The sequence below is a fragment of the Lutjanus erythropterus genome, chromosome 3 (genome assembly GCF_056507025.1).
Source record: "Lutjanus erythropterus isolate fLutEry1 chromosome 3, fLutEry1.hap2, whole genome shotgun sequence".
Lineage (NCBI taxonomy): Eukaryota > Metazoa > Chordata > Actinopteri > Lutjaniformes > Lutjanidae > Lutjanus > Lutjanus erythropterus.
In genome coordinates, this window is record NC_139319.1 from 15,755,856 (window position 1) to 15,782,252 (window position 26,397).

Consider the following 26,397-nt stretch of genomic DNA (forward strand, 5'->3'; position numbering starts at 1 on the left):
TATCTGAGTCCCAGTGCAGATGTCTAAAAGGTACATTTTTTGATACCTTGCTCAATTTATCAAAACACAAACAGCTGGACATTCGAAAATTTTGCTGAACATCAGGAACTATTTGTTAGATTAAAAATCTGTACACACATTTGCTATTTTCTCACTTGACAGTGATGAATATTTGGTGCCGCAGACAAACATTATGCAGAACAGTACTGAGGGTCGATACCATCCAGGGGTCAACCAATATGTTTTTGTTTTTTCAGGGCCAGTACCGCTTATTAGTATTAGGATAATTACATACATTGCCACATTGCCTGCAGCACGTGTGTCTGGGAGAGTGTTGCTAACTTTGGTTGATTAATCCATCATGGCTGTAATGATAATTAAGATTTTAAACATTAACACTCATTGTCAGGAATTTTACCGTGGTTTGTCATGGAGCCGGTAATAGTTTCATCCCTAATTGTGATATTTATAACTTTGGAAATATCTGCTGCCTTAACTTTGAAGCACAGCTCTGCTCGCTCAGTGAAGCTCCTCCAGTCTGCAAATGCATTTGTTCGTGCCTGTCTGCCTGTCTGCCTGTCTGCCTGACTGCCTGTCTGCCTGTATGCAGCACAGCAGCCTTCAGTGTTGCTATGCTGTTACTTGTGACATGAAACCAGTCAGACAGTGTCGGGACATCGAGTGAGACGACAGAATGGTGGCTCCAGACACAGACAGGTAGTTGTATCAGAGCCAAAATAGCACATTTTAAAATGAATTTATCTTCAGAAAGCAATTGATTCCGATAGTCGTTAAAATGCTGGATATCAGATCTGATAACTGGCCGGGCTGATAATTGGTTGACCCCTGATCCTCAGCCCCGTGTGCTAGAGGATTTGGTAATCATGACTGAAAAATGACTTATCATAGCCTTATACATTCTTATTGAGAATTTAAAAAACAAAGAAGAATAATGAGCTTTTTATGGAGAAGAAGAAAATCTATGAACACGAAGCGTAAAGACAGAACTTTACTTTAATTAGTCTTCTTAAAACAGCGCTAATGAAGACACTCACTAGTGCTGACAGTTGAGCACAATGTCAGTTTTCACAGTAACAATGAATAAGAATAACAGATATTTTCATGTCATTGCAGCACAACTGTGTGTCTGCTTTACCTGCCATACTGTAACTGTGCAGAAACATTCATTACTAATCACCAGGCTTGGGGAGTAATGGATTACATGTAACAGAATTACGTAATCTGAATAGAAAAAAAAGGTAACTGTCTTCCATTTCAGTTACAGATAAAAAGTGTATAATCAGATTACTGATACATTTAGTAAAAATTTGAATTTGCAGTAGGATTACAGTTAATTGACTGATAATCTATTAATCGTTTTGAGTCATTTATAATAAAAAAAAGTACAAGTTCTCTGATTTCAGCTCATTAAATGTGAAAACTTTCTGTTTTTTTTTTTTTTGATTCTGAGATTTCATGGACCAAACAACTAATCGATTAATCAATGATGTCAGTAATCATTAGTTGCAGCCCTAAAAACACTATTCAGGCTAAACATGTTCACCATATTTTATACTGAGGTAATCCAAAAGTAACAGTTATCTTACTTCAATATCGTGTTATTTAGATTACATTACTGACTACATTTTTAACAGATAATTAATAATTAATTAATTATTAAAATAACCCTCCCAACCCTGCTAATCACTAAATCATAATGACAATTAAATGATAGATTTGTTCATAACAAACAGGGAAATTCTCGTCATGAAACATGCCAAGAAGCCCACAAACATGCAACTACAGCCGATCTTCACTTATTTGTCGAGTGAAGCTGAGAGCAGCATCCTCTTCACAACTATAATCAACATGTAAACATACAATTAAAACATTTGCAGACAAGCACAGGCTGCAGATAACTCCTTCAGACAAGGCTGTAGTACAACAAAACCCATCTTTGGACATCGCTACACCTCCAAAACTAAGATGTAAGAACTGAAATATGTAAATAAACTTTTGACATTAACCATGCAAAATGTCCTGAGCAGGCGTCATATTCTCCTCTCTTTGTTTGCCGGAGGCATTGCAGGCTAATGCGCAGATAATTGAACAAACACTTCACTGTTTAAATAGCTCCGAGCAGAGTAATTTGTTTGCTATCTGTTTGTGATTTAACCAGTAAATGAAGATATGAAGGTCTTAGAGGGCTCATAACGTCACTGGAAGATTCCTCTTCAGTTGAGTTCTAGGGGCTGTTGAGGTAAAAGGATGCACAGTGTACATGCCCATGACTAAGGGTGTTATTTCCACTGGGGAATAGGGCAGACGTCATGTCCCCCTCACTTTTCAAAATCCTATTTTTATCACCCTCACATGGATGATTTTCTTACTAAAGTGACTGTGAACAATTTTCTCCTGCTGTCATGCCACCATCCTCCAGACTTCACCATTCAGGGTGCACACACACATATTGCCTACTTAATTGGTAAAGGTTGTCCAGCCTGTATGCAGCCTGAAAGGGATACTAGCAAACACTCCCCAAGGCTGAAAAACAAGCGATGCCAACCCTTTTGTAGGCTAATATTTTTATTTACAGTTAATATTCTCATAAAAAAAAGTTGAAAATCAATGATAAGGTAGTAAATCACAGAGCTCTGACTATTAAAGACGCAATTACCACATTATCTGTCCAAGATTAGGAGGTAACTATAAAAGGAACTGAACATTATTTTATTTGGGATGAATGCATTAATAGTCTGACCCACTGGATCCAGACTGTGGGTGTAAGCCTGTCACTGGCCACCTGTTTCAGGCAGCGTTCTCCTCCCTCTCTGCTGTCTGTGTTTTCAGACCCCCTGTTACTAAATGAAATGACATAAACCTCTGAACTAGCAACCTACATGCTGAAAATGACAAGTTAGCAGCTGGTCGCTAATCGTGGTGCAAGGATGCATCGATCTGGATCAATATATCAGTTCAATCTTGAACAATCCAATACGATTGATGCAAAGTGAAAATACTGATCTGTATGTATGTTCATTTTGAAATTTCCATGGTATGTCTGTGTCACAAATGTCTTCTAGCGTTCAGTCATAAAATTGTCAATATATAATAAATTATGAAACTTGTGATTTACACCCCTTGTCACTAACCATACAAACATAAACAAGCTAGCAGTTTTTACCTTTCCTTTTTCAGGAATCCAGTCATTTTAATGCCAGGGCTCCCTTACCCATGTGCAAATGTTCCACCAAAACAAGTTACCCACTATTTTGCAGGGACACTGTTGCTGCATCCTGGGTTTAACACCACCCAAGACGATTTTGTTTGTTTTACAGAAATCTAAACAAGCCAGAACATTTTTTCCACTACAGCAGAATGATCCTGTATGGAGTGAGACCTTTCTCCGGCACTGAGGGCCGTGCAGAGAGGTCTGACTACGGTAGACTGCTGCATTAAGAGCACAGAGGTGTACCAGCATTTGTCTTACTACTGTGTCAGACGAAAACAACCACTTTCTGCTCTTCTGGTGTTTTTATGAAAAATGTGATTCCGTAATAAATAAAGGATTTTAGAGATTTTAAATTACATTACATTACATCATTCATAGATACAATATTTATTATTTTATCTAGCATTACAGCTACATCTGTCCTAGAGTTGGAAAAAAAACATTTGAGTTTTAAAAACACCTTAAGATGTATTATTAGAATGAAGATTTGAGTCCTCTGCTGAGGCTGTGAGCAGAGCCTTGCTTTCCACTTGACTTGTATTTCTTTTCAGAAATGGGCTCTAACCTTGGTGCTAGTTTTCATAAAGGTGTGGCTGACCGGACGTCTACACCTGTGCTAAACAACAGCACAATGTGTCTGACAAAAGGATCTGTAGAGAAACAGATGTTCAAACGAAAAAATATACAACGCCTGATGACATCATGGTCACTTGATTACAAGATGTTTTTGACTGAAAGGTCCAGACGCTCGTCATGATATCCAGATCATTTAAATTCTATGCAAAGCCTTTAAAGCTTTACTCAAATTCTGTCATTTGTCTGGTAGCATCATCTGGACATCTTAACCCTCTGTATAGATTTGATACTTAAATGGTTAATGGCGTCTACCCTCAAATCCCCTACTATGATGCAATTTAGCATCTTTCAGCATTGTAATGAAAATGCCAGTCATCTCAGTATTTCTGAACAGGGTGTAGCATGTTTAGGCTGCAGCGGTGGCGACTGCAGGGGTTGAAGAAAGAAACACAGCGAAAAAGTTGAAACAGCATCAGTGGAGATGTGCAATCCAGGGGCCAGTCATGTAAGCTAATGCTCAGACTGCTCCACAGACAGCCTGAAATATGCCTGGAGTTCATGGACCAAACAATGATACTCTCCCAGTTGTGTCCTTCCTTGGTTTATTTTGTGTACCCAGTTTCAACATCTGGGTCTGGCTGTAGTTTATGCTGCAAAATAGCGAAACCAAGAAGCTTCCTTTGGTTTGTTTGAGAGGGAGAGAGTGCAGCTGTGGTCATGCAAGGTAGGGACTAATTGAGGTGAGGGAGCACTGGTCACAAGAAAGTCAGTGAATGAGAGAAATGTTGTTTTTTGACTAAAGGGTCTACAGTATTTGACCATTAAAAATACTCTATCCCTTCTTCATTCTTGGAGTAGCAAACAAAGGATCCTGTGCATGATCACATTACCTGCAGCAAAACATGAAAGGCACAAGGCTATTTTAAAGCCTTGCCCTGCTTTGAGCCATGACATAAATATAAACTGAGACACTTTCAGAGACTGAAAAAGCAGCCAGGAGAGGTGTGATGGTGGCAAAGCTCGCAGAGGAGAGGAAGGTAACAGAGAGCTCAGTGACAGAGGAATGGGTCTTAATGTGTTTGACTGAATGTGAGGCAGCCAGAGAAAGAATGGAGCAATTTCCTGTCCAGAGCCGACACAGCTGGGCTGTAAAATCCACTGTTGCCAGAGCCAGAAACCTCTCATGGCCTGGCTTTATTATTTAAGGCTGAGCGGTGTCAGAGTCATGTTCAACCTTGGACCATAAAGTCAGGTGGGATACTGTGGGTTTATCAAATATAAACGCGTTGGCTTATTCCACATCACTGTGTTAAACCTCAAAGCTCAAGTGAGCCTCTGAGCAATTTTAAATTTGAATTTCAATCACTTTAAATCTCCCAGATGAGTTGTCAAAGTAAAGGAAACATGCATTTTCGCTTTCTCACTGAGAATTGGGCCTGGATGAGAAGATTGACACGACTGATACCTTTCATATCTGTGTGGTACATTATGTAGCTGAAGCCTGCGGTGGATTAGATAAGTTCATCATAAAAACTAGAAACCATTTTTTTTAATCTACACTAAAACAAAACTGTGGATACAACATTACACGAGGCACAAAAAAAAGTAGCCAACACAATTCAGGAAAGCTGAGACAAACTAAATAGAAATCTTTAAATAATAAATAAATAATGACAGACATTAGAAAAGCAAGTCCAAAAGAGGGAAGGAGGGCTGACACACTGCTCAGTGCGTATCGCGTCACTTCCCAAGAGCCTCCTTGCCGGTTGGAGACACATAACTGTGGCAACTCATGCCAACGATGAACTAATTAAGAAATATATTTTGACTAGTAAAGCAAAACCTCACTGACATTCGAATTGAAGCGTTATTGCTGTTACGCCTGAGCAGCCGCGGTCGCTGTCCATCTTTGTCTGTTATGTTGTTGTCGAAGTCAGCACTGCATTGAATTGTGGAATATTTATGCTGGCCTAGTTTCCGGTGCTTGCATTCTGTAATGTTTCCTGAGGAATACTATGTACCCCATGTATTATTGGTTTAATTCATTCTTGGGTCGCAAACATACTAAAAAAATCTCACATTTTCTTGAAAACGTCGATGTTGCCTGGAAACTGCTCAGCACGTATGATAGTCTGGGACGTAACCCCGCGTAAAACCACAGGGATTCATCTTTACATTTCAATTTTGGTATGGATGAATCAAAGATGTCGCCTGCTAGTTACCATCGGACAGACCGAGGCTGGCTGTTTCCCTTGTCAAACTAGTCCTGTAGTCAATGATACTCACATGATACTCATACTTATATGGACACATTTTTACACATATTTAAACCTAATGCCAGGCAATTCATGAGAGGAGGAATATTTTTTTTTGTTTTTCATTTTGAGGATAAAGTTGAACTGTCGAGAATAAAGTTGAAATACCAACTGACTTTATTTTTTATTCTTAACATTTCAGTTTCTCGTCATTTCTACATTATTCTCAAATCCCCCCCCACAAAAAAATCTTCTCTCTCTGATTTATTTTTCTAGATTGAGGCTAGATTGTGATTCCGGCTCGGCACGTCCCAGAGGCAGCTCTCTGCTCTGCTCCGCTTCAAATACACACCGAGTCTAATTTTAATGGATGTCGCGTCAATCATCACAGAACAGATCGAGCGTGCAGGAAGTCAGACGCAGAAAAAGCACGCAGAATCCAGACAATTTTCAAAATAAAATGCCTTGTGCGGATTCCCGATCAATAAAGACAGACAGAAAATTAACAATTTGACTACATTGTCTACTTATCCATGGTAGAAGCATAAAGAACAAGGAAGGAGAACAAGGAAATAAAAGTCTTTCTCCTCTCATTGTTTCCCTTATGCCTGGCCCTAATCCTCCTCCATGTATGATTAAGCCACAGTGTAGCCTATTTTAAGTCTGTCAGGTTGAAGTCAGCTCACGGTTCTTATAAAGAGTTTACCAGTTAATTCTGTGTTAATCTTTGCCTCCGTGTTATCCACCCTGCAGCAGACCAGAAGCCAGATAGTGACACAAACAGGTTGGTGTCCACTGAATTAACCCATTCAGTATTTATTCCTCTTCGCTTCCACATCTTTTCACAAGTTCGGCCTCAGCCTCAGACGTCGCCCTCCTGTTTTAGCAGCAGCAGCAGCTATTTTTGTCCGCTCCGACTGCGTCACGGTGGAAAGAAGAAGGAGATAAGAGTCGAGGCTTAGGGAAATCTCACATGCCTCGTTATGTCCCTCCTTATTTCTGTTGGTCATGAAGCTGAAGCTGGCCATACACGGGCATTTTTTAAAGTCTTTAGAGTCTGGAAAGCATTTGCTTTTAGACATGATTTAATGTGGTTTATCTTGTGTTTACAAAGGCAGGGAGCCATAAGCAGCCTGTTGCAGCAGCTCACTCATTGCAGTTCTTTATTTTTGGATTTTTGCTTACTTTATTGTGTGGCTGCAATTTTTCACTTATTTTTTTCATTATCAATTAATCAGTTGATTATTTTATGGATTAATCAATTAGTTGTTTGGTCCATAAAATGTCAGAAAATGGTGAAAAATGTTGACCGTTGTTTTCCAAGCCCAATGCGATGTCCTCAAATGTCTTGTTTTGTTTTACTGCCACAGAGAGGTGAAGAAACCAGGAAATATTCACATTTTAGAAGCTGAAGTCAGAGAATTTGGACATTTTTATTTTAAAAACATCAATATAAGCAATTAATCAATTATCAAAATAGCTGGTGATTATAATTTAGTATTCATAAATAATCGATTAATTGTTGCAGCTCTGCTTTTGTAATATGAGCTTGTTTACTCCGCTGTGGTGTTTCTTGTTGATTTTATCATGTTTCTGTTATCACCTGCGATTTGAGTCGGTAAGTTTAGTTGCTCTTGTATATTTCTCTTTAGTCTATTCTTATTTTTATTGACTATAATTATTTATTTTTTGAGGTTCTTTTTTTTTTTTATCTGTTCTTATTTAGAGTGGCTTCTACGAGTATTTTAAAAGTGTTAAAAAGTCTTAAATCCAATAATCTGAAATTTAGGTCTTGAAATGTCTTCAATACAATTCTGACAATACAAGTCTTAATAAATTGTTTGGATTGTGAAGTTAAATGTTCATTAACCATACTACAAGCAGTTTTTAACTGGTAATGAAACCTTATCAGTTTATTACTGCCTCTGCATGACCTACATAAGTTAACCAGACCGACCGCAAGAAGATTTTCTGTTTCTATCTGTTTATTCTCAGTCTGACGCTGGGTCAGATTCTCCCTGAGATCAAATAAAACAAGCCTGTGTTTACATTTTTCCAGGCAGAGTTACAGTGTGATGCTAGCCCCTTAAAATGAAGCAGGAGAAGATTTTTATTGAGATCATTAAATTTTCATTATGTTTTGTGATTAATACTGTGGAAACACTACCGCCTCAAAAATCAACTAAATATGCGAGATCCCTGTAGTACCTTGAACTTCAGTCTTGCTTTTGAATGTGTTTTGGGGAAACACTTGTATTGATCAAGCTGCAACGATTAGAAAAAACAAAACCAACTGCTAATGCAAGCTGCAGCCCAGTCAGAATTTATTAATTCAAACAACTCATTTTAACCATAGATCCTATTTTGATGAGGATTTCAATTTATTTAATATTCCATCTATGGCCTCACCTTGTTTTTTTTTTTTTGTACTGCCCTGAGATAACTTTTTTTTGTGATTTGGCGCTATACAAAGGAAATTTAATTTAATTTAATCATTGAATTGAACTGAAGATTTTTGGATGCCCAATTGTTACATATTCCAATTATTAAATTGTATTCATAATAGCCTTAAAAAGTCTTAAACTTAACTTATTAAGCCCTTCAGAAATCCTGTATTCATATTTATGCCCTTATGTTGCTGAAAAATCCAAATTCCCCCTTTGGGGGATCAAAAAAGTATTATATCTTATATGGTAAAGCTTAATAATACCAGAACGAGAGAAGAGTGATCTGAGATTACAGACTTTAAAGTTTAAAACATTAATTTTAGAGACTCAACATATGTTTTCCAACCACATGTGTACCTTATGTAACTTTTTTTATGGCAGTGAGAAAGACGTTAGTAGAAACTTCATTAAAGGAGTGCGGCAGCTCGTGGCCCTGTGAGTCTGAATTGTTCAGCAGGGTATTACCATCTGTTTGCTGTCCAAACACAAGCTTTTGTTTTCTCTGCCATTGTTTGTAGCAGGGTTTGTTTTAGAAGCTCGAACACGCAGACACTCATTCTGGAGGAAGCAGCCACCATAATACACGGATAAACCTTTGTGTTAACAGTGGAGATGCTGCCAACTGGATCACTGTTTGGCTGTGGGTGGTTAGGGATCTGGCTGCAGAGGCTGGTACGCATAAAGTGTATTGGGCCCATTTCTCATAACAAATTGTTAATCAAAACATTTATTTAATCGTTAAGAATCATGCTTCTGCACAGTATATTGACTTTATTGTGTTCTGAAACAAAAATTGTAGACATATTCTTTAATTATAGTTATTCAAACATTTTAATTTTTAGCAAGAACTCATAAATGTCTTCCCTGACTGTTTAGAAAACCTGATTTTAGTCTGACTTCTCAGCCCTGGTCGTATAAAAAGTAGCAGCTGTGCAGATTTTCAACAAACCTGTTACATAAAGGGATTTATGAGCATGGCAGCTATAATACTTTGAAGATACATCCTGAAAATGTAGCATATCCGTTGTATTCAAAGCCTTTAACTCCCCTGGAAAACACAAAATAGGGTATTTCTGTCTGTCTTAATATCGCTGTGGAGGAATCACCCCAGAATAAAACATTAAAATAACACTGTGCATATATCTCTGTGCAGTGTATGAGGATTTGTTATGGCACTCAGCGTATGTGGCAGGCTGCACAGGAGGCGCTGTTGGTGATGGCAGGATGAATAAAGCCACTGTTTATGGAGACTGATCGAAGGAGTGAAGCACCACAGGGGGCCTCAGCGACTCCATGCAGCCGTAAACAGGCGGCAGAAGGAATATGATGTAACGGTTTCTCAGGCTGCTGGTGCAGTTTGTGGAATCATCAACCTGCTGTCGTACGGCTGAGAGAGGAGAGTCTCGTTATTCCCTCATTGTGTCGAGAAACTGCCCATTCTTTGAAACATTACATCCCGTCGTGTGTCATTCCCTCTTTACAGTCAACTTCAAATAAACTATACAGAATAGAGGCTGGATTTTTTGACAGAGGTACTGAAACATATTGGCCGATATTTGTCACATAACATAAAGCAACATTGTAGCGAATGGAATTTTTCTTTTTTTTTAGCTTCTATTGAGGTTTTGAATGAAGCTTTGAAAGTCTGTCATCATACTTTATGATGTCATCACCCTATACTACTGATAAATAAATAGATTAATAATTCTTGTACAAAATCAGGGTTCAAATTATGGGGGAGCAAAGGGGAGCTCGGCTCCCCTGAAGGTCCTGAATGTCTACTTTGAGACATTTCAGGGGAGCTCTAAAAAATGATGTTCTTTAAATAAATTAGTAATAGTAAAAATACGATGTCTGTCTGTGTGTTGCGTGTTTATTCGCTCGTAACGTTATAATTTCCGAGCATTTATCTTCACTGGTTAGCACAATGCTGTGTGCGCTGTTTGTTGCGCGTGTTGCCAGGGCAGACATGGAGGCATGGAGCAAGAGGAGGCTGGTAGACGTGTCGCCTGTTTTGGTTCCTGCTTTCTTTTCGTTGTTCTAAATAGAACTTTCAGCCCTAAACCCCATTTCTCCCAGATTTTAACAATCCTCAGACAGAAGGTAAATGGCAGGGAAGTGAAGAGAGAGTGTGTCAGAGATGTAAGCAGCAAAACAGATGTTTTTACAAGCTTATGGTACTTTATGTAACGTCCTCTCGTGTAAAAACAAATGTGAAGCAGCTGATTTTGTGATTTTTTTTTCTTGTTTTTTGCTTTGATCAATAAATGCGTTCTTTGATTTTGAAGCAGTCTTTGTTATTTTGCCTCTATGAAATGTTATTAACAGTATTAACTGTGTGTAGTAGTATGCACACAACATGTTTTAGTGGTGGTGCGCACTGGAGAATCAGGCTCCGCCAAAAGCCACTGTGTAATTTAAACCCTGAACAAAATCCTGAATTTGAATTAAGTTATTCATTGGATTATATAAGATAGTCTTTTTAAAATTAAAATTAAACTCAATATTCTTTAAGGAATATAACTTGTCAGTTTTGTCAACGTTTGTTATTTATTACGCTGTCGGATTACCGACATAATACAGGTGTGGGATTCAGTTTGAGTTTTTTAAATTCTCTTTTTATATGAGTAGAAAATCAGCAGGTACAAAATATCTTCCATTATAGACTTTTGACTTTAGAAGCACACAAACAGACATACATTTCTAACATTTATCAAACATGTCTCTTTTGAGTCTCAAAGCAAATGTTACTTTTTCCATTAGAAAAATATACATCACATTAAGACAGTTTTCTAAAATGGGTGGACCCTGATAAAACAATTTTTTTCCAGAATGATTTTTTTTCACTGGTGACCAGCAATATTCTAAACACATATGTTTTAAGAAAGCTGAGAAGTTGTGGTGGCATTTTAACCAAGTTTATGACCTGAAAACAGTCAGCTTGATTCTTTTCACATGCTACCTCTGAATGTCTTCCAGTAGCTGTAAGTCTTGGAGAATCCCCAGAAACACAATGATTTTCTGCCACAGACCCACAGCCTCTCCAGCGTGCTGTCTGACTCACCCTGTCCTGTTTAAGTGCTGGTGTTACAAAGAATCTGACCATATTTTTACAATTAAACTCTCTCCAAGTCAACGAGGAACAGTTTTGACTTAAGAAAGAATGTTTTTGAAAGGCTAAACACCAAATATGTGCACAAGTAAAATACTTTGTTAGGTAACAACATGTTGTGAATTTTGAAGATTATTCCATCTATCTGTCTTTTTTAATCAATCTAGTCTGAAAAACTTTCAGCCACCACTGAAATCTAATTCTACAAATAGTATATTATTAACTAGAAATGTTCAAATTTCAAACAGAATAAATGCACATGCAAGAAAAACAGCTTTTCAAATGTTGATTTAGAATTCAAATGTCCATGTTCAAATGTGTTAATCTTCAATGCAAATTTTCAAATAAAGGCAAACGTAATAATCTTTTTTTTTTTTTTTTAACAAAAGAAATTAACTGTCAGGGCTCCTTGGGTCACTAACTACAGTGGCCACATAATTTCTAAATTACATCAACATATGTTTGTTTTGTCTGTACTGCAGTTTTTTGTTAATTATCCCAAGAACTATTCGCTGATACCAATACTTCTGTGATGAGCAAATACCAGGGGAAAATATCTGTATCTATATTATATATTTTATGTTTGTGTATGTTGGAACTGAAATAATAAACCAATTAATTGATCAACAGAAAAGTGTCAGCTAATTGTTTAAGGCAAATTTATCAAGCAAAAGTGATTAGATATATACAGTATCGTATGCAGTAACTTTTCTATGAAGAGCTGGGTGTCTGTTTGCTTTCGAGGCAGAAGGCAAAGCTTATCACTCAAGAGACTGAGGTGTTGGGAGGCATTAGCTGAGAGGGTGAGAAGAAGCACCGTCTTAGCTAATGCTAATGCTAGGAGCCCCTGATAGGAGTGTTTTTATTATGCAAACCCACAGAAATCCCATTCCTATTCTGTTGCTCCTGGGCGTCTTTCAGGTGCAGGAGTTTAAAAAAATGCAAAATCCTTCATCGTGCACAACATGCAAAGTAACAGAAGGCTGCTTGCAAGAAGCTTCTTACACAGAGAGTGAGGCTTTAGTTGTTCTGTCTGTCTAAGCTCCCACAGGACCTGAGTTTTCACACCTGCTCTGCTTTCAAGCACAATTCTTTATATCCAGGGTTGGAGGTTGGAAGTCTGGCTACTTAACTGTGTAAAGCAGATTAGATTTATGAGCATTTGCATATTCCAGTAATTATTAAGGAAGCAAGGCTGTATACAGTAATAGCATTTTGGCATTAATATGATAAGGATATTATAAGATTTGGTTACTTTTGATGTCTAATAGATTAGTATTGTAAGAAGGCTCGGAGTAAGAAACTGTGTAGACTAAGCCTGCAGCTATTTAACTGGGCTTTTTAAAGAAGTTCTTTTCTGTTGTGGTTTCACAGGGATTTATTGCTTTGCTGTTGTTTTGCCCAGACTGTAAGTTCAGTGATTTTTGTGTCCTTGATTTACCTGCTAAACATCTAAACTGGTTGTTTGTGATTGTGTGTGTGTTTGTGTGTGTGTGTGTATGCAGGTACAGGTGATGTTGTCGCCATCATGATCCCAGAGCCTAGAGGCCGTGAGATTGTGGCCTTGCTGGAGCAGCACATTGTCATCACATTGCACATCACCATAGGAACCCGCAACCTGCAGAAGTACGTGAGCAGAACGTCCGTCGTGTTTGTCTCCATCTCCTTCATCGTCCTCATGATCATCTCCCTCGCCTGGCTCGTCTTCTACTACATCCAGAGGTTCCGTTACGCTAATGCACGAGACCGCAACCAGGTACAGTAGGACTGTGTGCGCTTTGTTTAATCAAAATATGACTATACGAGCTGATGTTGGTTTGACCTCAAGGCGTACTCACTTTTGACATTGTTCCATGCAGTCACCTGGTGTCGGCTCTGTAAGGCTGTAAGAGCAGAATTAGCCTGACAGCTGGCTGAACACAGACGAGGCAAACCAGTGAACCATCAACCAGCTCAGCTCTTTGGCCCTTCGAGCCCAGCAAACACTGTTATTGCCGTCTCTTTATTATGACTGACTGCCTCTGACGTTTGTGTGACGTCTGTACTGACAATTCATCATCGTGACTGTTACGATATGAGCCGGAGCCATGACAACCATTGTTTGCGTTCTCACTTTGAATTATGTTGATTTATGTTGTATAAAGAATTCAGCCATATTGAACAAATGTGCTCTCAGTTTACTCCCAATAGTTAAAGCAAGTTGGTGTGTTTGACTGTTGCACTTGAATCTGCTGCCATCTGTTTTTCCAATATATATATTTTTTTAAATGATCATTAGGTCTCATTCACCAATATCTCAGTATGTTTTTGAAAAAGGAGGTTGTGCTTCAACAGTGGGATATTCTTAGTGGTATGCTAAACTGAAAACCCATATTATTTACAGATTAACTCCCACTGGGGCGTGCACCCAGGTTCCATTCAGCTGCCCATGTCTGATCTCAGACGCTGTCCTGAATAATCCCAGAAATTAATACAAAAAAAAAAAAGAGTGCACTAAAACCTGTTGGATTTCTTTTTTTCAAGTGACGTGTTTCTTACTTACAAGCTCTACGTAATCACACTGTAAGGTCAAATGAATCATTAGTTAAAAAGAACATAATTCTTTGTAAAATATTGACAATAATAGTTTAAAATATTATAAATTATAAAAATATTTTTGTAATTTCAATCCTATAATATACAACAGTGGAACATGTCAGCACTCAAATATGTGTAAGTGTGCTGTTGCATTTTCTGTGCTTACCTAAAGACAAACCCCACATAAAAAAAAAACATTGATTTTTGGTTAATGCTAGTCTTCATAACCACATATGTGTTTCAAGAAGAAATTTCCTCTATGCAACATTTGGTGAATGAGGCCCATTTACTTTAATGCCAAGGAATCTTTCTTTAATCAAGTTTCTGAAACAGGTCAAATGATCACATCCCTGACACCGTCCAAAAGTAGATTACAGGTGCTCCTCCCTTCAATTCTGGCAAACCAGTCATTGCTGATTGATGTAAAATGGATCACTACCACTGTCCCAATGTGGGACTGTCGCCACAGACACCAGATTTACAAACTTCTGGTACGCTGCCAAACACAGAGATTTACCTGGCAGTGATAGGCTTAATCAGCGTTGTGTGAGTTCGTCTGGCCAGGGCTTGAATGTAACTGATGTTCATTTGAAGGCACTCTAACTTACTCTACTGTCCGGATGTAATTCTAGTCGTTGTGGTTCACTGGTTTTCTAACTGTGGTTCAGTGGTGGTGATTTATACTCTGATCTATTTGCTTAACGATAATCGGTTTCACAATAAACCACAATAAAATTCTAGGAGGACTAGTATCACAGTTTCAAATTTTAATTACCATGATAAGTGCGAGGTGCTTTAAAAATACTCAAAGTAAGTACTTAGTCCAGCATCAACTACAGCTAGCAACAGTCTCCCACTGGCAGGCGCTGTAGCAACGTGTTTTACATCACTGAAAACACTGACATCACAAAGAACATGATGCCATGTCAAATTATTGAGAGCTTCAGCATAAAACTCTGTGAAATAATTTCAGCATGTTTATCAGTACTTTCTGAATATTTAAACACATTTTAACAATGTCACAATAATACTTATAACCGTGATAATTTTGGTCACTGTAAATGTCATGAGAAATTTTCATACTGTTTCATCTCGACTTGACACTTGGACTCCATTTACACCTGGTATTAAAATATGGTCTGTATCCAGATAAGTCATCCAGCTAATATCACAGATTGCTTTTACACCCAAGATCTGAACACAAAGAAAGCCAGACTGCTTTCAGATGGGGTCTGGACGATCTGATCACATGCTGATTACGAAGCATTTATACCTTGCATTAGCATGCATTTTTCCTTATCTAGATAATTTACCTGGATTCAGATCACATTTTAATACTAGGTGTAAATGGGATGTCAGTAGATAATGTCAGCTCTCCTTTCAGTTCAAATAAAACAAATATTAAGAAACAAAACAAATGAATCCCCAGCTTTCAAACCACCATGTTTGATCTTGTGAAATTTCAACCTGGTGCACATTCACAAGAAAGATGTAGGGTGGTGATGCTGTCTTGCAAAATCCAATGGATTATTGATTCGTGTTCACTTGAAGAGTTGGCCTCCAGAACGGTACATGTGTGTTTGAGTACAGTCTGCAGCAAAAGCGAACCGCACCAAAACAAGAAAGTGGATTTTATGGATATTAGGATGCTGCGATTGGGAGGTTTTTGTACACCGTAGCAACAACTTAAACAAATGTGGTGTAGGTGATGATGCAACTGTACTCAGGTACAGAACAACATTTCTAGTGTGAAAGCAGGCTGGCGGGGGAGCGGAGGTGTGAGCAATCATACTCAGGCACAGTAGGAAGCAATCGTACCTAATGTGAAAACATCAGCAGAATCTCCTGTATATGAACAGACTGATGAGATACCTGCATACTGCTGAGGTTTTTTTTGTCCACTCTTAAAAACTTGCTGGTGTCAGTAATAAAGTTTTTTGTATTTCTGCAGAGACGTTTGGGAGACGCTGCCAAAAAGGCCATCAGTAAGCTGCAAGTACGCACCATTAAGAAAGGAGACAAGGTAAATGATGTGCTCCACACTGCAAACAGCACATTTCACCTAAACTACAAAGCCTGTTTAGCCACACAGTGAGTTTGACAGTATGTGTTTTTCCTTGTTTGAGTTATACTATACTTATTTTATTTGGTATATAGATATATTTGTTATTTTTGCTTATTTTTTATTTCTGCCTGTGTTCTGTGTTTTAGGAGATGGAGTCAGACTTTGACAACTGTGCAGTTTGCATTGAAGGTTATAAACCTAATGATGTTGTAAGGATATTACCATGCAGGTAAGATGTGTGTGCTTGATCTATGTTAAACATGCTGTAACATAACAACTAGGTATCTCTATTTGCTGTTTAAATGAAAGCATAAAGTCGGTTCATGCGGGGTGTGAATCTTCACCAGCCTAATGATTCAATTCTGTTATGATTCACCTGTCGACAATTCTTGATGTATCTCGATGTATCAGTGTATCTCCTCCTCACTTTTCTGTATTACTGTACATGGCTGGTTTTCATCAATTAGTTAGCAAAAAAATTGCCAAAGATTTATTGATTTGCTTCCATCTCTCATAGAGTTCGTGTCTCTTGGATTCTTGGTTGATTAGCTGTGCTTGCTGTTTTTTTTTTTTATGATTGCAGGTTGAAAATGGCTAACGTGCGCCTGAATTGATCAATTATCAAAATAGTTGCCGATTAATTTGATAATCAGTTAATCAGTGTTGCAGCTTAATGCGGCAGGGCTCAAGTAGACAGCACAATAAATAGGGATTCTAATAGCAACAATATAATGTTTTTAATAGCAGCAGGTGGATCACACAGATGAACAGCAGCAGGTTGTGCACAGTATAGGAGCAGTTATCTCGATGAGTACAGGAAACTCAGTGAGATCGAGAGTTCAACAGTCCTACAGCATCTGGAGAAAAGCTGTTCCTCAGTCTGGTGGATCTGGTCTTGATCCTGTGTAGTTGATGGGTAGGGGGACAAATAGTCCATGTGCGGGGTGGGAAGAGTCCGTCATAATCGAGGTGGCCTTTTTCCTGCACCTGCTGATGTAGATGTCACTGATGGTCGGCAGACAGCTGCCAATGATTTTACCACCCACTGCAGTGACTGACTGTCTGCAGCAGAGCATGCCAATGCATCACTGCAGAATCCAGATCGCTATGCATGTTAGAACTGATGAATTTCTACACCTTCACAGCACATGTACCATAGCTAAATTGTGTCCAAATCTGTACAATGTCCTCTTGTTCGGTCAGGCATGTCTTCCATAAGCACTGTGTAGACCCGTGGCTACAAGACCATCGGACGTGCCCCATGTGTAAAATGAACATCCTCAAAGCCTTGGGAATCCCAGTGAGTTCCTTTACTTACATAAATACATGGTAGCACTTTATATCACAGCTTGATAATAACATGGTAATAGTGGAGTAATAGGTTCTTAATAAAAAGGTAATAAGTAATAGCACCAGTAATACCATACCACTTTTATATAAATTTAGGTATATCCATTGTTAATATCAAGCTATTACCTGGTTATTCATTTGGTAATAACTTAATAAACCTTAATTTACTAAAACCTTTTTATTATCAAACTATTACCCCACTATTACCATGTTATTACTGATCTTATGGCTGCAACTAAGGATTATTTTCAGTATGGAGTAATCTGTCAACCATATTCTCAATTAATCCATCAGTTGTTTGGGCCATAAAATGTCAGAAAATAGGGCACAGTGTTCCTCAAATGTCTTGTTTTGTACACAACCCTAAGATATTCAGTTACTGTCATCAAGGAGTAAAGAAACCAGAACATAAAACAATAAAAACAATAATAATAAAACACATAAAATAAATGTAGGTTATATTAAGACTCATCAAACTAAAAGATTAAAGTAATGAACGCTCATGACATGCCTGAGAGTGACTCTAAAGACATCTGTGACATGTTCCAGCTCAACGCAGACTGTTTAGACGATGTTCCTCCAGACTACGAGACATCTGTCGGGGGTCCACCCACCAACGCCATCAGCGGGGCGAGTGACATCACAGTTAACGAGAGCTCGGTGGTTCTGGATCCAGCCGGAAGAGCGATCGGCCTGGAGCAGCTCCACCCTGACGCGGAGACAGAACCTCAGTTAGGGGTGGAGAGCCACATCATCGCCAGCAGTGAGTACAGACGTCACACATTCACAGCACAGAGCTGACGCACCATATGGTCCATGTTCTTGTTGAAAAAATAATGAATTGCATTTTCATAACTTTGATAAATAAGCGTTGAATGTCTGAATCCTGGAGGATACATTATACAGATATACTTATGTTTTTAGGCCCATACTCTATGGATAATCAATAATATAAATGGCTAGCATATTGATTACTCTTTATTTTACTCTTAAATGTGTATTATTGATTAATTCACCAGTGCAGACATGTTTTGCATGGTCTCTGGCCAAAATGCTTGCAACTTTTTCCCATCTGCTCAGCTTCCATTGCCAGCATTGCCAGTAGGATTTTGCTAATGTTGGTGAACCACAGAGAGGATGGTCATATAAAAACAGGAATAAGAAAACTTGTTTATAAATGTTAATAACTTTAAGTGTTTATTCAAAGATTTGATTTGTTTTCCAGCGTGCAAAACGTGAATAACTTTTTTTTACTTTTTACTTTTTTATGTAAAGAATAAAAGGTCTTATTATTAAATCTTATTCATTACCTTCATCTGTTTTTGCCCTATATTGCCCCTTAGCTGTTTAAGTCTCCAAAACCTGTCCCTTAAAATATGGTTCCAGTTTATGAAGCATTGTTGACTCAGCCGGTCACACACTTTGTTCCTGTTAGTAGACAGTCACTTGTTCCCTCCATCCCAAATCGATGCTATCTTACAGATATGGCACAGGAATGGTTTGTCTTTCTTTGGTGTCTGGGCACGTTCGCTTCATTTAAAGCACTGCAGAAATATCATAATATTCTGAACCATTTCTATAAATACTTACATGTGTGCAGTTTTGCCAAGAAAAACTTCCATTTTCCCTCCTTACCACCTAAAAATGCATTAGACACTATACTAGAATTAGACCCTTTTGGGAAATGATGGGTGTCTAAAATCAATAAAACAATTAAATCTGTTCTACCACCTCTTTCTGCATAAGGCATGGTCAATTTAAAGTTGTACACTGCACCTGAAAAATTTGCCAAAATATACCCTGCCACTAACTCTTGAGTGCCAGCGATGTTGCCACAGCCCAGCTACACTAGCTCACATGCTCTGGTCATGTAATTCTCTAGGTATCATCTGTGTTCTGTATTAGTAAACTGAAAATCTATATCTAGTGACTATTTAAAAAAACGGGAAAATGTTGAATTTATACCCTAATTGGACAATGTGTCTTTAGAGCTCTAGAGTGTAAAATGGAAGCTAAAGGTCATGAAATTTTTTAATTAATTTTCCAAAACATTTATATGTGCCCATTTAAGGGTTAATGAACTGATATTTTCTACATAAAGCTAAGACGAGAAGTTGGGACATTCATTTTTGATCCAGACAAAATTAACACCATGTGCTCTACATTATGTGTCCTGTTTCGGAAAATAGTTTCGTACAGTGGAAAATTTTGCAAAAGGAAACAGATGTAACAAGATTTTCTGTCTTTTTGTCCCCCAGAAGAAACCAGCTTTCTAACAGCGTGCTGATTCTGGTTCCATAACCTTTAACTCAGTTTTGTCATTTGTGGGTTAAATAGTTTATTCTGAGGTCTAAATCAGGCCAGCAGCCACCTGGTCATTGTTCCCCGCTTCAGATCCTCCTGGGCAAAACAGGAGGGTAAGAATAATGTTTCCTTCTCCTGAAACACAACCTAACCCACTTACACTTATTATGTTCAAGTATGTGGCACATTTTAGCACCTTGTGGAAACTCCTGGCGGGTGTTACTTTGACCGTCGACTGTTCAACATCTGGTAGCTATCAACACTGCACATGCTCATACACATGTTTTTTTTTTTTTTTCAGCCATTTAGCTTCTGAAACATAAACTTTTCCCCAAACAGGGATGTAGCCAGAACAGAGTTTGAAAAGTTTTAAGTACAAGTGCACATAGTATAATACTTATGCTGTTGTTGGATGGAGGAATAAAAATGGGATTTTTATGTTTTATTGATTAGTTTTATTGTAATATTTAAAGAGCAATTATGAATAATAGAAAACACACATTTATCTGTTCGGGCTTAAAAGATAAAGATCCCATTTTGAAATGTGAAACAACAAATTCAGTAGTTTATGGATCATCGTATGTGAGTTTTAATGCCAGCCTGTTGTGGACATTTTTACAGTTTGTTTCTGGTCTATCCAGCTTGTTGTAATTACACTTCTCAGTGGTTTTATTGTTGTTCCTGCTGTTTTTTTACCACTCAGTAGTCTGCTTAAGGTCAGTGTAGGGTTTATAATTAAACTTTTATACTGTGTTTTAAGACCTGGATACGGAAGCTCTGAGAGGCAAGTGATTAAAAAAAAATCTGGTGATCCATTTTCTCTGATTGTTTTGCCAGGATAATCTTTCTAGGTTCAAGATATGAGAGTAATGTTACTTAACTTGTGTTTAGAGTGTGTGGATACGAAGAAAAGATGAATGCTTTTAGTCATATTTAGACCATGGGACAGATGTGCACCTCAGCCTCTTGTGGCCAAATTGAGTATGACAATAACAAACTCAGAAAAATGATTCTGACAAAAAACAAGATGCCACCAGCCAAAACTTTTTCTTTTTCTCCTGTTTTCACAGTTGGAAAAAAAAAATGAAGGAACATAGAAAGTTTCACTTTTTTTTCATCTGTTCTTAAGTCATAAACACAGGAGAAAAACATCATTTTTTTCCACTTGCATGTCACAGTTTCCAAACATAAAGGGTGAGGGTGGAGCAGTACAGAGAAAACGTAAACTATAAAAACATACATCAAGTATTTGTTCTGCTAAATGCTGGACATTAAATAAATACATGATGCTGATGTAATACTTTCCAATTTGCCTTAAAGGGTCTCTTCTTCTTCAGAAGAGTTATGTTCTCTGCCTCTTTTGTGTGCTTGAGGAGCAGTGGATCAGCTCGCCACAGGCAGGTATCCTCCTTGAGGTTAATTAGTATGTAAATCAGATGCAATTTGTCGTATGTCACAGCACTATTGAGCTAACAGAGACGATGTCACTGACAGACAGTTAGCGTGCAACGAACAAGTCGATCTGTCAGGATTTCTGCTCCTGTGGGTTGGCAGTGATGGAGGGCAGCTTGTGTTGCGTCCTTAGCCTGAATAATGAGCGCTGTCGTTAATGGTATTGCAGCAATCAGTCTTTGCAGAGGCAGCCATTTACTTGGTGTGTGCTGCAGTCAGGGTCCCAGAAAATGACCTGATTTGTTGCTGGAAGGTGGGACTTGCACGTTGCTCTCTGTTGTTGCAGAGTTATTGATCTTTGTAGTAATTCATCCTCCACGGTAAGAGCCCTGTTTCTTGTAAAAAACAAAAAAAAAAAAGTTCAGTCAAAACTTGTATGAGGCAGCTGCAGGCTAAAGGTGTTGGTGTGATCAAAACAAACTAGCTCATGTTATTTGTGTTGTCTGACCTCGTCTGAAGGCAAAAGTGTTCACAGCTATAATGAGCAGCCAAACTCGAAGGCAGGGTGAAAAGCCCAGTTTCCATTCAAACTGAATGCAAATTTTAAACAGATCTCCAGAAAATCTGCATAAGAAAATGCAAATTAATCCATGTTTCCAGTCACATCTGTTTTGTGCATATTAGGAGCTGAGTGCACTGAGTGCCATTAAACCACTGAAGAAGAAGTGTGTGCAACAAGATGATGTAATCAAGAGAGTAGTGGTCAAACCTTAAACAAACAAACAAACAAACAAACAAAAATGTAGCAGTTATGTTTGTTTCATTTAATAATTCGTCCCTTCAATGGTGCTGAAGGTTAAGTGGATATTTAAGTTACCTCTTCATGAATGTCATGATTCTTTCACTTAGTTTGTTTCCGTTGCACTTACACAAACTTCTCCACCTCAGCCAAGCAAAAAAACAAAACAAAAAACAACAGTTTTATTTTGCCATGTCGACTTTTTCTTTTTTCCTCTCATGTGTTTTCCTGTACTAATTGAAAATATGCATCAAAACAGGTGGTTGGAAACACACTTAGAGAGCTGAGATGCAGTTAGAGCTGAGATGCAGTTAGAGCTGCAACGATTGATCGAATAATCCATTATTAATGGATTATTAAATTAATCACTTAATATTTTGATAATCAATTAGTTGGTTTAAGTAAATTTTTAAGAAAATTTTGTTTTGTTTTGTCCTACCAGGGACGCTGGAGCCTTTATAATGATGTCATACTAAGTAGTGCATGATTCATGTTTTAATTTGAAGCCCTAGGATTACTCATATCTTTAGTTATTGACACACAACAATTCACAGCAATTTGGGAAGGTTTTACACTACAGCAAACTTGAACACCAACATGCTGTTGAAATTTCCAACTGAGAACTTGAAATTCTGACTTTCCAGTGCAAATGGAACGCTCCATAATACATGAGAACTGCAAGGAGATGAAAAGGGAGACCAGACAGAGGAGAAGAGCGAATATAACACAGATCTGTTTCTCACTGTGACACAATCTCCAGCCTTCAGTGTAGTTCATACACTTCAGACTGCATGATCAACCAAAACTTTTATTCACACTCAGACTCTCTCTCTGCTGCGATGACACTTTTGTTTTTAATCATCTGATGATGTGAGCACCATTATTGCTCTTAAGAGAGAACGTCACTCACATCCACGTTCATTAATTGCAAATATGAGCGTGTTGCTGCTCTTTTGGCGCATTCATGCACAACACCGCATAGTGGAGCATTTAGCAGCTAATGAGTCAGATGCTAGTAGAGACCAAAATCAGAGCAAAAAGAGAGTGCATACTGGACTCATATTCTGCAGGTGACCAGTCGGTGTTGTGTTCTGTCTTGTTTCCACTGTCCCCAAGTGGCCAAAAACATTAGTACAGGTTTAAGTTACAATGACATTATTCCAAAGAATTCAACCTTCGAGGCCTTGACCGTAGAATACTGTCCCCATTCAGAGACACAGCTATAACTGCATCAGACAGTGACCTGTGAAGTAATGAATCACCTCCCTGTCTCCCCTCCTCAGGTGAGCACCAGCCTCCGCTCAGCAGTGATTCAGACACTTCTATCATCATGGGCATTGAAGTAGGCATGTCTGAGGTAGACCTGTCCACGGAGCAGGAATGTGAAGTGGCCAAATCCTGAGCCAATCAAAGCTGAGAAAAAAAAAAAGCATGAATCACCAGGAAAAGGAGGATGAGAGCAGGACCGAAGGACGGGGGCCCACAGAGACTCGCCACATCTTCAGCCCCTGGAGGACGTGACTTCTCAGAAGATCGGCAAATGAGCAATACAGCTTAGCGGCACAAAAACACCCAGTTCTGTCTTTACCACGTCTGTGGACGTTGTTGCTTGCTCGTTTTCTGGCAGTCACACCTCACAGGTTTGTTGGTTTGACTGCCATGGTGACCGGACAGCCATGCACAGCTCTCACATTGTGGTGGCCCAGTTTTTGATATCTTTTCACATCTTTAAACCTAGCATCTGAAACACATACGATGTTGTTGTAGCCCTTCACAGTACTGAAAAGGCTAAGTTAGTTTCTCCTCACTCTGGCAACATAAACCTGCTGCTGGACACAGTATAAGCACAGGAGCAGCAGGGCCTCCTTAATGCCAGTTTGCAGCTTTAATTATTATAAATAATGCAGATTGTTTGATTTCTTGGTATGAGATCACTGCCAACATATTCCAGAAGTCAGTTTTACTGATATGATGGATGGATAGCATGAAAAGAGCCTTTGTTGGCAGTCCCTAACAGTTGGTGTGAATTCCCACCAGCAATCTTTCAATGTCAGACATGGGTACACGTTATTATTCCATGTAAACTTGAAGCACAGATCTTTAAGTTCATGTGGTCATATGACATTTGAGGAGTTGGAATACGTATGCACACGTTATGCTGTAATTTCTAAGTGTAACTGTTTCTGTTACTGTTTTGTGACACCTTAATTTCTAACTTCTAACTGAATATTCCTGTTGCTGAGAGGAAACAACCAAACACAAGATAGATAATATTTCTGTCCTCATATTTGACAATCATAGCTTGCCACGAGCAGTTTGAAGTGATGTCACCCACTGCCCTACTGGAACTGCTGCTGATTTACAAGTTATCACAACAACACATGACGCTGCTGCCTGTCAGGAGGGAAATGTTCATATCCGTCTTCACACTGCTGCTAAATACAGCTGGCAGTAGCAGTTGTCACTACCAAATGCTTGGCAGTGTGCACATACTGTAGACAAACTTCCTACACTTGTCGAGCCAGCCAATATAAATATGTCAGCAAGTCTTTGTGCCAAGATGTTCTGTAGTATTTTAACCATGGTAGTTGTTTTTCGTGTTCACTGATTCCATTGGCTGTCAAACAGACTGGAATGGCAGGAAATCTGTTTCTGATATGAAGCTGCAGAAACAACGTGAGGATGTAGAATTGGACGACAGAGGGATGGGTTTTGGTGGAAAAGGAGGCGAGCAATGCATTTGAAAGATGCAGGATGCATTTGAAATGGTCAGGGGTTTTCATTGGACAGTTTTGATGCCCCAAGCAGGGGATTTTTTAATAGCGTGAAAAGCTTACAGCATGAAAATGTTTACAGTTGTGGAACACTTTACAAGTTTTGTTTAGACTATGTACATGCTAAACTGGCTAATTTTAGAAAATGACATCCCTTGTGTTTTCTGGATTAGGGGTTTTTGCAAAGATCTCCATACAAAACACTTTACAGCCAGTGTGTTAAAGAATTAATTAGACTGCCAGCTACTCTGCTGAAAGCCTGTTAGAGACATTTCTGTTTTTTTATATGTATATACGTATATATATATACATATATATATATATATATGTTCAAGGGAGCAGCACCTTCTGGTGGCTTAACCTTAACGGGTGAGTTTAGATTTGCGTTACCTACAGTAGATGCTGGTCAACATGCCCAGCAGTAGGAGTCCTGATGTGGGAAGCCAAGCAATGTACTGCTGTGGACAGGGTCAGCTTCAAAACATATTTTAGTCATCTAAAAAAGGATGTCCTAAAAAAAAAAAAATCAGCATCTGTTGAAGTGTACTCTTTATTTAGAACATTTTCACAGCTTTTTCTGACAGGAAACTGATGCTATACATGTTACTGATGACTCTGAGAGTTGCTGGGCTTCTGCTGCCTCGATCTGTTAGTTTGTTTGTGTTATTGTGTGATTTCAATGAATCTGAATTAACCCTTTAAAATGCCGAAGTCAGATAATAACACAAAGTAACTGAGGCAGCAGTAGAGTTTCCCATTGGAAAAAGCTGTCTTACAGCAAGGTAAAGAGGCGAAAATATTGTAAATTTTGGTGTAAACTGATATTTGGGTGTGCCTTTTTTGAGGTGAATAAAATACATTTTGCTGCTGCTTAGCTTCATGCCAAGCGCCATTTACTGTAGGTAATACGCTGAGTGTATCTCGTGTAACCCCACTTCAACAGTCCAAACTATTCCTTGAACTTTATTTAAAAGCTCTGTAATTAAGTGGAGAGTAGCCAAGTACAGACATTCTCCATTTTTGTCTCTTACAAGACAGAAAGTACACTGGGGACGCCTCTCGTGTATGTCCCTTGGAAGAATTTGATGATTTGTGTTTTGTTTTTGTTTTTTTACGCTTAATTATTTTATTTATTTATTTTTTTTATACAATATTAGTACCATGACAAAATAGAATAACCATACCATACTTACACATATGCACATCAAGTGTGTTTCACTCTTGGTGCATAATAAATTAAATAATATGAAATAAAAAATATATAAATATATATAAAATACAAATAATGAAAAGTATAAAATAGGCCTATTAAAGATCATAAAATCCATCAATAATACACCTAGCGTGGGACTTGAATATCAGGTTATAATGAAGCATTTTGTATAAATAAATATTCTTTTATGTCATGATGAGTTAAATGAATGAATCTGAAAAGTTTTCATGGACCCCTTGGCAGAGCGCCATGGAGCCGCAGGGGTCCCCTGGCCATTATTTGAGAACCGCTGGCTGAGCAG

The 26,397-nt window shown here is 38.3% G+C and overlaps 1 protein-coding gene across 1 annotated transcript in view; it reads left to right on the forward strand.

Annotated features, from left to right (window-relative positions):
- rnf150a (ring finger protein 150a) overlaps nt 1–25,757 on the forward strand; it is a 28,385-nt gene extending 2,628 nt beyond the window's left edge. Inside the window, exons 2-7 of the mRNA XM_084715175.1 lie at nt 13,128–13,378; nt 16,151–16,222; nt 16,411–16,493; nt 17,468–17,564; nt 18,164–18,377; nt 23,393–25,757. Of these exons, the coding sequence (XP_084571301.1) occupies nt 13,128–13,378; nt 16,151–16,222; nt 16,411–16,493; nt 17,468–17,564; nt 18,164–18,377; nt 23,393–23,511 (836 nt within the window). The 3' untranslated portion in view covers nt 23,512–25,757. The remainder of the gene's footprint in view (nt 1–13,127; nt 13,379–16,150; nt 16,223–16,410; nt 16,494–17,467; nt 17,565–18,163; nt 18,378–23,392) is intronic.
- Nucleotides 25,758–26,397: the final 640 nt, after the last annotated feature.